The 17,279-nt window shown below is 34.6% G+C and overlaps 2 protein-coding genes across 2 annotated transcripts; both read right to left on the reverse strand.

Moving 5' to 3' along the window:
* Positions 1–566: 566 nt before the first annotated feature.
* On the reverse strand, positions 567–2,780 carry LOC9301231 (RNA-binding protein 34). Its single transcript, XM_021010668.1, has 6 exons — positions 2,042–2,780; positions 1,885–1,943; positions 1,738–1,807; positions 1,528–1,656; positions 1,311–1,439; positions 567–1,221 (listed from the first exon to the last, which is right to left on the reverse strand). Exons 1-6 carry the CDS (start codon positions 2,696–2,698, stop codon positions 724–726), a joined length of 1,542 nt encoding a protein of 513 aa, XP_020866327.1. The 5' UTR covers positions 2,699–2,780; the 3' UTR covers positions 567–723.
* Positions 2,781–9,882: 7,102 nt separating this feature from the next.
* On the reverse strand, positions 9,883–11,659 carry LOC9301233 (transcription factor bHLH28). Its single transcript, XM_002865113.2, has one exon. It carries the CDS (start codon positions 11,509–11,511, stop codon positions 9,976–9,978), a length of 1,536 nt encoding a protein of 511 aa, XP_002865159.2. The 5' UTR covers positions 11,512–11,659; the 3' UTR covers positions 9,883–9,975.
* Between the last annotated feature and the right edge of the window lie 5,620 nt (positions 11,660–17,279).

Consider the following 17,279-nt stretch of genomic DNA (forward strand, 5'->3'; position numbering starts at 1 on the left):
CTCAGAGTTGTGAAGGAGATTATTGCGCTGCCTCCAAATATTGTAGACCACGACTTGTGCTGCAAGTTTCCTTAGGAGAGAAGGAGCTGCAGGAGAAGAGAATCTGGTCCAAGATAGAAGTTCTTGCCAAGAGGAGAATAACCTTTGTCGAGGGCAGATCCTATTGAAAACCAAACTCCAAATCTGGGAAGAGAACTCACATAGAAGAAGGAGATGGTCCCGCGATTCCGTCGCGATAGTGCATAGGCAACATTCAGCAGAATTAATGTGACCCCAAGATGCTAACCTTTGGCGTGTGGGCAATCTGTTGAGATGACTAATCCACATATTAAAGGCAATTTTCGGGACAGCACCTTTGAACCAGATTGATGCCTCTAAAGCTGTTGTTGTATCGTTCAAACCCAAGTTGTAATAGTAATCTTTTCACTTTATTCAAGTTGCTTTGATTCAAACTCTAATGATAAACTCATAAGAGACTTGAAGTCTTTATCATAGATTATCCATGAGAAGCCAAGTTCTACTGTTCGAGCACAGAAACTACAAATTCTGTTTTATGTGATCTTAAGTAATCATCAAAATAGCTTTTCCTTTTAAACTTGCACGAAATCATAATTGTTGCAACATTACAGTATATCAAGACTGATATGAGAACATTACAAAACAGACTAGTATCAAAACTAAGGAAGATGAAAGAGGTTCACCATAATGGTTGAAAGAAACCGCCTAAAACCGTTTCGTTTTCTTCTTCTTAGAGAAGCTTTCAGGCGTCCGGTTTTCTTGTTTTCGCTTAGTCCCTGCAAATCGCTTACCACCGCTCTCTTTCGAACCTTTTGAGTTTGCTTTCGCCTTTCTTGCTGCAACCGCTGGCCGCTTCTGACTTCGCTGCTTCAAAGCACTATTATTCCCAGATTTTTTGTTGTCTTCATTGCTGCTGCTACCTCTAGGTCTCATCTTTGCCTGTGCGGGGCTTTTCTGATAAGGATTCTTCTTATCATCACCAGATTTTGAAGCTCTTACACCTTGATATGAAAGATTAGCCTTCCCCGTAGGAGTTGGTGTGACCACTTTGTCCTTTTGCAGTCTTTTCTGGGCCGGCGAGTAAGCTTCAGAAGGATTGCTCTTTCTCTTTGATGGCGTTGCATCAGGTTTGACTCGAGAAATCCGTAACTCTCTTTCTCTAAGCTTCAAATATCCTTTCTTGATTACGAGATTTGCAGCTTCCTATAGTTAACAAAATAAAAGGTCTCATCAGATCTAACTAGTGATTACTCAAACCTTAAAAAGATCAATCAAAGCTAACTTAAACATACCCGTGTTTTAAACAAGACGTAAGCTATTCCTTTCCCAATGTTCAAGTGAGGATCTCTAATAACACGAACAGCTTCTATACTGTTCTCCAGATTACTCTTACCCGTAAACAGTTGATACACTTCCTCGTCCTGCATTAGAAACAAACAAAACTTAATGAGATTATGTTCAACTATCGCAAATTGAACAGGAGAAGAGCCCAAGACTAGTACTACTAACCTTCACATCGAAAGGGAGATTACCCATAAAGACTGTCCTCTTAGGATCATACAAATGAGTATCATCCTGACCTTTCTGTTTCTTACGAGGCGGACATGCTCTATCAACGCGGACATGATTCCCATCAATCTAAATATAACATAAAACCATTAATCAATCCACACATAACTCCTTAAACTCAACCACAGATAACAAAAGGCGATATATTACCAGAGACATGTTATGAGCCAGAGAAGCTTCAGCAGATTTCTCTGTTTCAAACACAACATAAGCATGAACACTGCAATTCCACAAACATTCACATTAGAAAACTTTTCTTCACTGAAACTTCAAAATCAAAAGATTTCACACACAGACCTTGAAGCTTTCTCATTGATTTGTTTCAACATAATAGCTCCTTTCCTTGTCCTCTTCGACTATTCAATCAATCAAAAAAATCAAATGAAATCAGAAACCATTGAACACAAAAACCTCAACCAAAAGTACTCATCTTTAACTATAAGAAGAAACTCACATCGACAATTGGCACAGAGCGTATCCTCACAGATTCAACCTCACCGAATTTACTAAATTCCTTCAAGATGACTTTTTTCTTAACCTTCAAAGGCAAATTCCCAACGAAAACAGTTCTAAGAAGCTTACTCTCATCATCAAATCCTTCCTTTGAAACCATTGTATCAGCTACTTCATCAGCTTTCTTTCTCTTCTCACCAACCTTCTTCTTCTCAACGCTTCCATACTTCTTCGTCTCGTATTCGTTCTCAATCTCATCTCTCTTCCTTTTCTTCCTCTTTGAAACCAACCCACTTTCTTCTACAACATCCAAATTCGTCTCTTTCTCAACACCATCGTCGCCGGAATCTGTAACCGGAGATTTTAGCTTTTTCTCCTTTTTAGATTTCTTCGTCTTCACAGGCAAAACTGTTTCATCTCCTTCTTCGTTCTCTGCATTTCGTTTATCTCCTTTCTTCTCATCGGGACTTGACGACTCTTTGATTTCTTGAGGTTTTTTTCGCCGGAAAGGGTTATCATCGGAGAAGAGACTCGCAAAGCCAGAAGTTTCGCCTTCAGCAACCTCGCCGGAGAAGAGAGTAGAGAAGATACCTGATTTAGTCTGAGATTCATCGTTTAGAGATTCCGTCTCCGTTTCCTTCGACTTCTTCTTCCCCATCGTCGTCCGATTTCAATGAGAGAAGAGGAAGAGAGAGAGAGAGATTGACGAAACCCTAAAAAAGATTTAACCAGAGAGCGCCATAGATTTACTTATACCGGGTCGGGTTAAAATGATCCGAATTAAGCCCTTTAGTTATTTGCTTGGGTTAAAATGACCCGAAGAAGGCCCATTAGTTATTAGGCTATTAAAAACAACATTTGGCTGAATACTTGTATTTTGTAGATTCTTTTTAATCTCATCACTACACCATTAATCCATTGCAATTAACCGTGGACTAGAAGATAATTAGTAGTACGAGATAGAAAAGATAACTCCATTTATTTTATTGAGATTTTAATTTTAGGAATTGGACATATTAATGATACAAATTGGAAGCCTAAACAGTTGTTCAATTAATTGTTCGTGGATGATGATAGTAGTCCTCTAATGCAGCAACAAGTTAGACCCTTTTTAGTTGTTTCACAATCTCCTCCAAAGTAAAATCCTTTATCTATGCAATCTTGTTGACACTTGCCTGGATATGTACATTTTCCGATCCCAAATTTACAAATCGCATTTGCTTCCCCTGCAAAATCCATCAACAAATTTAATTAGAGGACAATATTTTACGATCATAAATCTGCATTCATATCTAAGAAATAGATTCTACCTGAAAACAAAAGCACCACAAGGATCAAAACCGAAACAAAAGCATAAGAAGATCTTCCACTCTCCATTTTTTTTTAATGAAGAATATTTAGCTTGTGATGTGTTTTGGTTTTTGAAACTATATCTTATAACAAGATCAGTTTCAAGCTTACAAAAATATAGATAGGTATGCTTTAAATTTCTTCTTTGAACAATTGAAAACAAAGATAGCAAGAAATTGTTTGTCCTACGCACGTACTCAAATTGGTTGGAAAAAAATAATCAAAATTGGTAGAAAAGTGAGTTTAGGACAAAAGACCAATATCCTGTATAGATTAAAAGAGAGTTTTTGATGTTTATGTGTCAAGTTCATAATTATTCTCAATTTTTTTGTTTTTCTTTATATAACCTTTCTTACTAAACACTCTTATTTCCTCATAATACATATTTTGGTTATTCTAATACTAATTGTCAAACACATAAGAATCCTAAACTTACCAGAAATAATTACTCAAAATTCAAATATTAAATCTTACCATTAAATGTGAACAAATATTTTAACATATACACCAAAATTTAATGTATATAAACTACAAAAATAATTTTCTAAAATTAAACTTTCATACAAAACAAATAAAATCAATAAAATCCATAAAGCAAATTTTAATAATTTTCTATTAATTAAACATAAGATGAAACAATATTGTTGATTTATCACCAATCCAAATTTACAAATTATAAATTTCTATGATAAAACTAAACACAACAACTTTGTAATTTTCAAACCTTATTAAAAATTCATAATAATTTAATCAAATATATTTCTAATATATAGAAATTGATATATTAAATAACATAAAATTTCACCCGTGCAATACGGGTTCTTACCTAGTACTTTTATGAAAGCTCTCTACAAAATAAACATGCTCGTCAAACACTCCATGAATTGTATTACTAGATCTTTTTTATCTGCACTTTGTGACCATATATAATCTTAAAAGGGAGTAATTATCTAAAATTCTACAATTTCAAGTTTTTGTTCCAAAAATACCATCACTAATATTTTTTTTATATTTACCACAAATTCAATATTAAAATAAATCAAACAATTAAAATGGGAAAAATATAAAGAGTAATTGCACCCTATACCATTTGACTTGAAAGTAATTGAGTCAAAGGAGAAGTGGCAATATAGTAAATTTTGATGATATAATTTACCCCTAAATATGACGAAAATACCCTTCTTCTTCAACTTTTCTGTGCATTTTTTCTCCTGTGCTCCCTTCCTCCATCTCTCCTCTTACTTAATCTCTCATAATTTGAATTAAAGAAAAATGATTGATTTTCTGGGTATTCTTCTCCATTTGATTGATATTACAATTTTTTTTTCTTTCTCAAATCCCCAAAATCGTTTCTATTTGTTTTCCTTTCTCCATATTCAGATCTTTTTCAATCCATTGAGTAATTTGATTTTTCTCACTCGGTCTTTTTCCTATTTCACTCGATCTTCTAGAAATTTTCTGAAATTTCAGACTTTTCCGACGAGCTCCCCAGCCTCTCCGGCGAGCCCCATCATGCTCAACCACATCCGATTCTCAGGTAATCTCTTTCTCATCGATTTTTCAACCAGTTAATCGATTTTGAGTTATTTGTTTTTCTGCCTTCACAATAACTCCACCTGAAATCTTTCTGTCAGATACTTTCTGGTTCATCCATAAAAACCTGTCTAGTGTAGACACAAGGGAGAGATTAGATGTTACCTAAGATGAAAGATGATGTTGGCGGTCGGATTCATCGAAATTTTTTGAGACTATCCGATGGGAAAGAAGACGAAGGAGTTGTCTCTTGATTCATTGAATTGGGAGCCGCCGTGAAATAGGCAGAGGCTGAAACTAATCTCTTCTCTTTTAATGTAGGGGTATTTTGGTCATCTAATTTTTTTTCTCTCTTATCTTGCAAACACAAAAATATTTTTAGTATATGATTAATTACTTTAAAAAAAACTGGTACGCACCTAATTGACTCAAATATAAACTCTAGATTGGAAATAGGAAACCCAAATATATATTTTTAATTTTATTGTAATTATTGTGGTTGAAACAAATATTTTTATACAAAAATTTGTGATATCATTGAAGAACTAAACTAGTGATAGTACTGGAACAAAAACTTATTAGTGTGGTATTTTATGATACATATATAATTTTTTTTCTGGAATCTCTTGGTTTCACATTAGTGGACGCACCAATTCAAGAGTGTCGGTGTCCGCTACCATGTAAGACACTAGTTTCGGAGTCACTACTACCTATTGTTTATCCCTATGAAAGACAAATGGATATGGCGGATAGAAGAATTATTCAACAGTTTGCATGTTTGTTTGTTAATGATTCGCTGTCTCGAAACGTTCTTATTGTTTCTGGCGATGGAGATTTTCATCTACTAGTTGACATGTTAAAAAGAAATGGGTATACCGTAAAGATATGAGTTCACACGGTCCCCTGTTCACTTGGTGTAACAAGCGGGATGAGGGATTAATTTGCAAAAAATTGGATCGGGTTTTGGTGAATGAGGAATGGACCAGAGCTTTTCCAGAGTCTTATTGTGTTTTTGAGCCAGGGGGCTGCTCAGATCATCTTCGTTGCAGGTTCAACTTTGGAACAGAAATTCGTCGACCACGTGGACCATTCAAATTCTCGAATGTCATCACGTCACTGCCAGATTTTTTGCCTGTAGTTCAAGAATTTTGGGATAGCACACCTGTCCTTTTTCATTCTACATCTGCTATGTATCGATTTGCAAAAAAACTCAAAGCTCTGAAGCCGATTCTGCGTTCCTTAGGCCGTAAGAAACTTCACCATCTATCGACCAGAGTTGAGACAGCACATAAGTCACTTTGTGAAAAGCAGTTGGTTACGCTTGCTAATTCAACCACTTCTTCAATGGAAGAGGAAGCAGAGGCTTACAAGATTTGGGATCATGTTGCGGAGCTAGAAGAGGGTTTTTTGCGGCAAAAATCAAAGCTCCATTGGCTTCAGGTGGGTGACAAAAACAACAAATATTTCTATAATGCAGTCAAAGCCAGAATAGCTCAAAATGCAATCCGAGAAATAAAATGTCATGATGGTTCTGTAGCCACAAGTCAAGAAGATATTAAGAATGAAGCAGTCAGGTTTTTTGAGGATTTTTTAACTCAGGAACCAGTGGATTATGAGGGAGTATCAATGGATCAGATTCAAGATTTGGTGGATTTTCGCTGTTCCACTGTGGATCAAGAAGCGTTGGAGTCTCAGGTTTCAGGGGAGGAGATTCGTAAAGTGTTGTTTAAGATGTCGGGGAATAAAGCCCCGGGTCCTGATGGCTATACGGTGGAGTTTTTCAAGCAAACATGGCATATTTTGGGTTCAGACTTTGTTACAGCGATTCAGTCCTTTTTCCTTAAAGGCTTCTTACCTAAAGGAATTAATACTACTATTCTGGCTTTGATCCCAAAAAAGACTGAAGCTTATGAGATGAAAGATTACAGACCTATCTCTTGCTGCAATGTCTTGTACAAGGTAATCTCCAAAATTCTTGCTAATAGATTGAAGATAATACTTCCCTCCTCTATAGCACCAAACCAGTCTGCATTCATTAAGGATCGGCTTATGATGGAGAATTTGTTGCTAGCTTCGGAGTTGGTCAAAGATTACCACAAAGAATCTATTTCGGGTAGGTGTGCGGTGAAGATTGATATCTCAAAAGCTTTTGATTCGGTACAGTGGCCTTTCTTGCTCACAGTTCTAAAGACTATGAATCTTCCGGATAATTTTATTCATTGGATTGAGTTGTGTGTTGGTACTGCATCCTTCTCGGTTCAAGTCAATGGGGAGCTAGCGGGTTTTTTTCGTAGCAAGAGGGGTTTGAGACAAGGCTGTTCTCTCTCACCTTACCTCTTCGTCATTTGTATGAACGTTCTGTCTCGTATGCTTGATCAAGCGGCCATGTCTAGCAAAATTGGTTATCATTCTCGTTGCAAAAACATGAGACTAACCCACTTGTGTTTTGCGGATGATATATTGGTTTTTTCAGATGGAAGTGCACGTTCAGTTGAGGGTATCCTGAAAGTTTTTGATAAGTTTGCAGCAGTCTCGGGATTAAAAATCAGTCTGGAGAAGTCCACGTTGTTCTTGGCAGGTCACTCACAAGAGCATCAACAAGATCTTCTTCAACGTTTTCCTTTCTCTGCGGGTACTCTCCCAGTCCGGTATCTTGGTTTACCTCTCCTCACTAGGAGTATGACCCGATCAGATTACCTTCCTCTTCTAGAGAAGATAAGATCACGAATTACAACATGGACTGGTCGTTTTTTATCTTTTGCGGGGAGGCTTCAATTGATAAAATCTGTACTATCAAGTATCACTAACTTTTGGCTCTCGGCTTTTCGTTTGCCAAGTAAGTGTATCAAAGAGCTTGACAGCCTATTCTCTGCTTTCTTATGGTCTGGTCCTGAACTAAGTACAAGAAAGGCGAAAGTTGCTTGGTGTGACGTGTGTAAACCGAGAAAGGAAGGTGGTTTGGGCTTAAGACCACTCTCTGAAACAAACACGGTGTGTATCTTGAAGCTCATATGGCGACTAATGTCTGCTAAGGACTCCCTGTGGGTCAATTGGATTCGAACAAATCTGCTCCGTCACGGTCACCTTTGGTCAGCCCGTAGCACAAGTAATGCGGGTTCATGGATGTGGAAGAAAATTTTGAAATATCGAGACATGGCTAAACCTCTTCATAAAATGGAGGTCCGATCAGGTATGCATACCTCTTTCTGGCAGGATACGTGGTGCTCTCTTGGGAGATTAGTTGATATCACTGGCCCCCGTGGTAGCATTGACATGGGAATCTCTTCCAACTCCACTGTTGCCGCAGCTCTCTCGTCGCATCGTCGCCGTAGACATCGCGCAAGTGCTTTGAATCAGATTGAGGAACAAATGGACTCTCTCCGTCTTCTTTCTTCCCATTCTGGTAATGATGTTTCTCTTTGGAAAAAAAGTAATGGTACTTTCAAGAACTCTTTTAACTCACAGGAAACTTGGCAAGCGATACGGCAAACAAATCCAACATGTGACTGGTACAAGGGTGTATGGTTCCAACACTCCACACCCAAGTATTCATTCACAGCCTGGATCGCCATTCGCAATCGCCTCGCTACGGGAGACAGACTGTTGCAATGGAACAGGGCTTCAAATGGAGGATGTGTTCTCTGCCAAGAGAGAGTAGAAACAAGGGACCACTTATTCTTCTCTTGTCCCTACTCCTCTCACGTTTGGTCATCTCTAACCCGAGATATGCTTGGACTACGGTTTACAACAAGCTGGGAGTCTCTACTACCTCTCCTCACATCCTCGACAACTCCACAAATTCATTTGTTTGTGTTGCGGTATGTATTTCAACTCTCTATTCATAGTCTTTGGCGAGAACGGAATGGGAGAAGACATGGGGAGCCTCCAACACCGGCCTCGCAGTTAACAATTGTGATTGACAAGAGTATGAGAAACAGGCTAAGTACCTTGGTTTTGACTGGTTCACCCGTTTTCGAAGGCGGGCTGCGATATTGGTTTAGTACCCATTGACGTGGATGATTCTTTCATGTTGTAATCTCTTCCTTAATTGTTTTTGGATTTTCAGATTAACGTTGCATTTATTGTAAAACAGTCTTTTTTTGGTGAATAAATTTTACATTCATACAAAAAAAAAAAAAAAAAAAGATAGTGGTTGGCAAGCTAAAACACGAAAAAGGAATATATACGCAGCACGCCATTCGTATGGTACTGGGAGACGATAACTAGAAAACCAGAGAAACCTGCACGTATCGAGGAGGCTATTGTTTTTTTTTTTGTTTTTTTGCACGTATATAACTTGGAAGTAGTTTAAAAAACATTACAATAGCTATATATATTTGTGATGTACAAATGAGTATAGTAATGACTAATGAGAGCCGAAAGCCACATGGACTATTTTGTAAGAATAACTAAACTTCCATATTGTGCATTGCATATAAAAAATATTAATCTGCTAAAAAGAGATGAATAAGATAAAAATTATTCATCTCTAGTTCTTCTATCGATTTTTTTCATTTCATTATCTTGAAGTTTGACAATTGGCAACATATCTTCCTAGTTTTCGGTCACAAGATTTGACCTGTATATACTCCAATAAGTTTAATTTTAAATCGTATACTACTTTATAACCAACATTGACATGTTGCTAATAACATGTTGTCCTGCGCACCTACTCAAATTGGTACAAAAGTGAACTAAGGACATGAGACCAATCTAAATAGAAACTAACCTAAAAGTTGTTTAAATTATATCACACTAGTTTTTAGTATTTTTATAAATTTATACAATAATTAGCTTCCAAAAATCAAACTTACTTTCTCTCTTTCATTAATTATGGACAGAAATTTTACAATTAATTTTCTTCTAATTAAACTAAGATTTGATATCTAATTATACCATAATATTTGTTGACAAAAAAATATACAATAATATTTATTTTTAGTTGTTATATTTGTAAAATTTAATCCAAGGGCCGTTAATTTATTAGGAAATCACAAAACTTAACTACACTTTGACCCCATTATTTTCTCAAAACACAAAAAAAAAAAACTCTCAGCTAATTTTAGATATCAACACATCCCTAAGCTCTTCTTGCTTGTAGATTCTCAACCCCATCTTCACGTTTGCTTGTTGTATCATAAAATCGTTCATCACAGACATGCTCGCGTTATTCACTTCTAACTCCAAATCCATCAAAGCATTCATCAATCTCGCTCCTGGATGATGACTCTTACTCGATTCCACTCTAACCATCGCATCATTTCCCATAATCTTCACTTCGATCTTCATCTCTGACGCGTTTTCCTCGTATTTAAAAACGCTAGGAATCGCGTTTCGTTGTCCTGCCATCTCCTTAAGTTCATTGAGCTGAATTTGAATCGCGTTTTTCTCCGATTCAGCGTTTTCAGCTTTTGATTTCAGCTCGTTTATGTAATGAACCGCGTCTTCGAGCAACGATGTTTTGTCCATTTTCGATATGTTTGGTACAACCGCTCGTAACGCGTAGAATCTGTGGTTTAGCTTCTCACGTCTCATCCTCTCTGCTTCCACGTGGTTCAACGGCTGATCTCTACCATGCGCCGGTTTTCTCCCGCGCTTTTTTCCCTGTTTCTTCTCCGGCATCACCGTCGCGTTTTGGATCTGATCAGAATAAGTATTAGGGTTCAGATTTTCAGAACTCTGTTTAACAATGTCGCTAAAACTCAGTACATCGCCGCAACTAGCTCTCGCCGATGTTGAACACGACGTCGAGAAATTCAAGTTATAACTCGGATTCGGGTTATCGGTTACGGTACTTGAAAAACCGGTCTCTAACTGAAATGAGAAAAGCTCCGAGTTCAAATTCGGGGCTCCGGGAAAATCTTTGGATCCGTCAAAATTAAAAAGGAACCGGATCCTATTAAAAAGATCCGAGTTTTGTTGGATATGCTCCGTGGATCCAAGCTCCAACACTCCATTATCCGAAGGAATACATACAATGGTTTGTAACCCTAAATCCCCTCCTTGCTTAGCTCGATCACAACCCGACCCGTAAATCTGATCCGAACCGGTAACCCAAACCGGGTTATAGCTAGCAAACGCCTTACCCGCTAACCCGGATCCGCTACCAAAACTCCACGTCATGGAAACCAAGAAAAACCACTCCATATCAGTCACTTCTGCTTCCACGTCATCATCTTTATTGACATATTCGTCTTCAACCACCGGGAAAGCTTCGCCGGAGATCATCGAGTTAAGTTCCCGGAGAACATTACTCCGACGCTCTCTCTCCGCCGGAGACGACGGAATCGTCTTCTTCCTCCTCAACCTCTCTCGTGTCTTTTCCTCGTCGCCGCCATTGTAAACTCCGTCGCTCCATTTGAGTACTGATTCACCGGAAATGTCATAGTCGTATGACGGTTTCCAGAAAATGACGTAAGTCCAGGGCTCGTTGGTTCCATTCAGGACAGCATGTAAACGCTTCGGGAGAGTAGTCTCGAGGCTGAGATTCGCCGGAGGTAATGGCGACAGATCGGAGGTGAAGAGAGCTTCGATCATTGATAAGTTATCGTCGGAATTAATCATCGTCGCCGGAGTATTATAAGTCATCTCTCAAGTCGTGTATTTATATCTAAACTAAGCAAGAAGAGAGTGAACTCTTTTGTTTTGTTTCACACGCGTGCATGGAAATAATACATACATAAATTTGATGTATCCACCAGGTGAAAGGACCACATTGTTTTGTTTATATGTAAAATACTGTATATGTTAATAAAATGAATATCAAAATGTAGAAAATTTTATTTATTGTCATGATAAGGAAAACAAAATACGTTTTGGATAATATAATTGAGAAACTGGGTTTAACTAGTTGAGGATATAACATTCAAGAACATCAAAGTAAATATGTAAAGAAGAGGCAAACTTAGCAATGTATTTTTTAAATTTCGAACCCTAGCTTTTGATGATTTATAATATACTTTTCATATGTGAAGGTGTAGCTTAAGATTGGCTTTTTATTTTAATGGTTTTTTTTTGTAAATATAAAAAGAATGCAACAAGTAGGTGAGAAGTAAACACTTTGACACCTTTTTGATAAAAAAAAAAGGTACATCTTCTAACCCTTGCATGTATTTTAGCTTCTCAATCATTTGAAAAGAAACGCAGAAACTTTATCATTCCAATCTAAAAGCGTGTGAATATAACTTTTGATTAACAAAAAAGTGTGTAACATATATTCAAACTTCAAAGACAATACTTTTTGAAAAGACGTAATCTATTGATTCAACGGTTAACCGTGAAATAAATACTGACATTTTTTTGGTCAAAATATATTAATTAGTTAAAATTAAGTAAATATTGACCCTTGCTGTTTAAAAGAAAACTATTTTCATTTTAACCGTATATTTTTTTCAACCGTAAGTTTTTATTCACTCGCCTATATAATTCTAGTCGGGATAGACAACAACCGGATATCCTAGAATTTGTAGATACATGGATTTGAGAAATAATTATCCGAATTTACATCCGTTAACACTGCGGATATGCAGATCGGAAGAAAATGGAAAAAATTAGTATTTTATATAATAATAAATATATAATAATAATAAATCACAAAATATAACTTAAAAAATACCATACAAAATATTCAGATTAATTTCATAAACATTCTAGAATATATAAACCATTTTTGTTTTACTGCCATTTTCCTAATTTTCCTCAAATATTGTTATTACCAAAAAAAATTTTATTTATACTATGTTAATACCGTATAGACCGCTTTTTAGAACACTGACTAAACTTAATTTTGAACTAAAAGTTATAAATACAACAGCATAAATCTGAAATTACATTGTTATTTTTTTCTTTTTCCAAATTTCATATTTTTTTGTGGGCTTGTGGAAGGGAGAGGTTGTATGAAGATAAGAAGGCCACGAAAACGTGGGGAGGAGCAACTGACCAGTTACCACCACATCCTCTCTTTCCAACATTAATGGAGTATCTTTTTCTCATTTCTATAACTAGATTATGTACCCGCACATTGTGCGGGATTTTAGTTTTAATTTTTTTATTAATGCGAATCTTTGAATATAAATCTAATCAATTGAATTTTAATTTTTTTTTACTTTATTTTTTTCCAATTTTACTTTATTCATGTGCATTATCTTTTCAAAGAAGTAAAAACATTATCTCACTTTCTACAATAATTTTTCTCGTTATCTTCTGTGATATACTTATCGTCTCCGACATCGACTCTTTTACACATTATATTGACTCACATATAATATACTCAATTGTGAATTAGTTCTCAAGATAGATTGTATATCTTTTTCTAACTTCCTATCTTTGAATACTCAATTCTATTTTAAAGGTTGCATGATCTTTTTATTAAAGTAACTATCAGAAAATCTGAGAAAATCTTTTTTATTAAAGTAATTATATTTTGGGTTCGGATCGGTGCCGATTTGGTTCCGGTTCTTACGGTTATATAATTTAGTATCCATTCGGAAAATTTCAAATTTTTGGTTCGGTTTGGTTCTTTTTGCTCCATTTCCGGTTCGTTACGTTCGGTTCGGTTAATTCGCCCAGGCCTTGTTACATTAAAATAAATCATAAGTTTCTTTTTCCTAACTCTAACTATTTAAAAATATTCACTCATTATATGTTAAGACATGATTATCTAACTTTCTATTTCTCTAATCTTAATTCAAAAGTTTTATATTTCGTGTTGTATATCTATTTTTTCGTTTTTTCATATTTAATTAATTTTTTGTAAGTTATTGATTTTTAATGAAAAGTAATAATTTAAAATGTGTGAGTTAATTTAGTTTTAGTTTTTGTTTTAAAAAATAACATATGTGGAGCCCACAAAAATAATAAAATGTGATGACATGGATGATGATGTGGACACCTTAGATGGAGAGACAACTCTCCCATTATATATATAGATTCTTTAGCTTTTTAATTTGTTGAAACAAGATATACTTATTTGTATTAACACAGTTTATTCTTGAATTGATAGAAACTTCTATGTGTTAGTGTACATAGTTTATCACGATTTTCCGGTTGGATTTTTGAGACATTTTTCAAACCTTTTAGGAAATATTAACAATTTGGAAACTCAGCAAGTTTTATGATACTTTCATCATTTTTAAATATTTATCAAGAGTGACCATGACTGTTTTCAGTAATTCTTACAAATGTTTCCGTCTTATGTAAATTTTAATGTCTAATTTTTATTTACTTCAAAAATGTTTTTCCAAGTACTTCTACAAGTTCTTGGAAAATAATAAATATTACATGTCTTTCGTTTAACAATATTGTTTGTCTTAGTTCATTGTTAATGGCCATTGTACTCATTTATATATATTCATTTTGGCTAGATGACAATTATGTAATCATTTTGTAGATGTCATTTTTTGCTCTCCTCTACAAAGAAAGGTGTCTAGGTACAGAAACATTGTCGTTTTCTAATTATTTGAGATATTTGTAACTTTGGTACATTGTCGTTCTCTTCGACTGTGTTATGTACATCCATCCACCTGTCTGGCTATGTAAGGCAATTGCAATTGATATAACTTTATTTCCGACAACAATATAAATAACATTTATGCAATTTTTCGTAGACAACCAATTTTATAGAAACCACCGATGTTAAAGAATTTGGGAGACGCTGTCCAATATATATATATATATATATATATATTTATACTAGTATAATCGCAGCACTTTTTGTGACGAGTGGGTAAAAAAGCTTTTGGGTATATCGGATATCCGACCCATTTTAAAAATTCATTCACAACAAATTTGTTGGGTCGGGTTATATTTAACCCAACTCATACACCGGATATTCCATATTTAATAATTTAGATTTTTAGAAGATTTGAGTAAGATTTATAATTATGATTCTCCTATCATCTTTGTTTGATTTGTTTTTAACTGTTTTGAATCATCATATAATACATAAAGTAAAAAAAAAAATCAATTTTTTTTCTGCATATACTGTGATTCGAAATTTTAAAAACGGACATATATTATCCAATTGACGAAAATGTGTGTTCAACGTTCTACATCGATTAAAATATTTAGACAATGATTCAGAATCATATCATAAATAAGAACATTAATAAAATAAATGAGTTTTTTGGCGGGATGGGTTTGGCGGGACGGGTTTTTGAATCAACAATAATAAAAAGATTAAAATATCATTAATCCGCCGCTTCAATACGGATTTAATCCTTATTTTTTTAATACAAATCACAGGACGGGTTAAGAAATTACGGAACGGGTTATATTTCGGAAATGATTTATATGACGGACGAATTTGAATCAATATTTATATACCGCTTTAATACGGATTAAATCCTCAGTTTATTAATAATTATCTCGTGGACTCGTGGTATACCGTTACTTAATAACAATTGTAAACTATAATATAAATAAATATGTTATAAGGAGATACAATTTACAAAATATTTTTATACTAACTTTAAAATTAAATCATCCCGCGTTGTACCGCGGATTAAAATCTAATATATATATTTGGAAGATAGAAATCGGAAGTCTAAATGTTAATTTTACATCCTTTTACCACATTATTTTCCGCATTCTCACGTAAGTATGTTATTTTAATAAATAACATGTCATAAAAAATATTAACAGATGAAATAATATATACATATAAATAAATAAAGTATATTTTTTGGTGAATAAATAAATAAAGTATATAAGTACAATAAAGGGTAAATAAAATTGGCGTTACAATAAATAATATACTTTTTATTCAAAATTGGTGGCTATACTTTCAAGTCTTAACCATTTGTAAATTTTATGCGGAAATAAAATTTTAAATTTGATTTGATGACGACGGTTGAAAAGAATCACCCTAACCATCGCTCAAACTTCCAACGACACTTTATGTGTAACACGGTCACCGTAGTAGGGCTGTAAACGGAGCGGATATCCGGTTTTTTAAGATATCCGTATCCATATCCGCATTATCCGCCAATTTAGTATTCGTATCCGGATCCAGAATTCCGGATATCCGATATCCGGATATTCGTTGAAAATCCGGATATCCGCGAATATCCGGAAATAGTGTTTTTTTTTTTTGGACAAACCGGAAATAGTATTTTAAAATCCTAAATTCATTAATATCATACATAAAAAGCTTAAAAATTTCACAAAATAGCTAGAAGTTGATTATACATACAAAACACTAGCATTATGGCACCTGCTATGCAGAGACAACATAAATGTCAATTTACATCATATTTCAAAATATTTTAGAAAAATCAAACATATGTTTTTTTTTAATGGAAGTGCATTGAATCCATTAGCTATGTAGTTAAATTTCAAAATCATGAAACAAATAAGTTATTGATGGAAGATGACAAACTTTTTTTTTTAAACGACAAACTTTGTTAGCATACTACATAATGATTAATATAAAAAGTTATCTATATATATGTTAATTACTTTCATCAGTTAAAGTAGGAGAAGATTTCGAAAAAGGGATACCTTTGAGATCATGGGGGAGTAGTGGTTGCTAAAAAACTGGTAATATTATTTATTTTTTTTGTCAAATTTTTTTCCAAGAATAGTAGAATTGGATTTTGAAAAAGCAAAATTTGAGAGTTTTGCCACATGTCAAAAGGAGAGTGTTGCAGTTTTTGTTAAGTGACTATTGATTTAGTATAAATAGATTAACAAAGAATTTATTAAAGTAGCAAAAAGTTTAAAAGATTTAAGTGATGTTCTTAAAAAAAAAAAGACATTAATCAACTTCTTAAATCCTTCTTAAAAATTTCTTTTTATTTTTTCTCATATGATTTATTTATTAACATTAAAAAAAAATAATTAAAAAGTTGGCTTCCAAACTTTTTTGGGCTTTAACACTTGAAAAATGGACTCATAAGGCATTTAAAGTTTTTTTTTTTTTTTGCCGTATATCCATTATCCGGCCCAAATTTTTAAATTATCCGTATCCAGAATATCCGTTATTTTACTATCCGTATCCGTATCCGTTTTGCCGGATATCCGTTTCTTCGGATCAAATCTCATGCCTACACCGTAGTGAGACCTCTCTCTCCAGCAACACTTACGTCACCATCATTTATTTCATTATTTGTTAAGAAGCATACAATTTTTAAAAGAGACACGTCGTCAACTTCCCTCTTCACTCTAAACTCTTCAGTCTTCACTCACTGCCCCCAATATGTCGTCATATGCCAAATAACATTACCCACAATATTGGATTTCACAAATTTATTTGTATTATTGTTGTCAGCAGTAAGTTGGATTGGCTGCCTTGAGAATCTTTGGGGCCATATAAAACTATATGTATGTACAATATATTCAATATATGTATTTTTTAA

Source organism: Arabidopsis lyrata, assembly GCF_000004255.2.
Source record: "Arabidopsis lyrata subsp. lyrata unplaced genomic scaffold ARALYscaffold_8, whole genome shotgun sequence".
Taxonomy (NCBI): Eukaryota; Viridiplantae; Streptophyta; class Magnoliopsida; order Brassicales; family Brassicaceae; genus Arabidopsis; species Arabidopsis lyrata.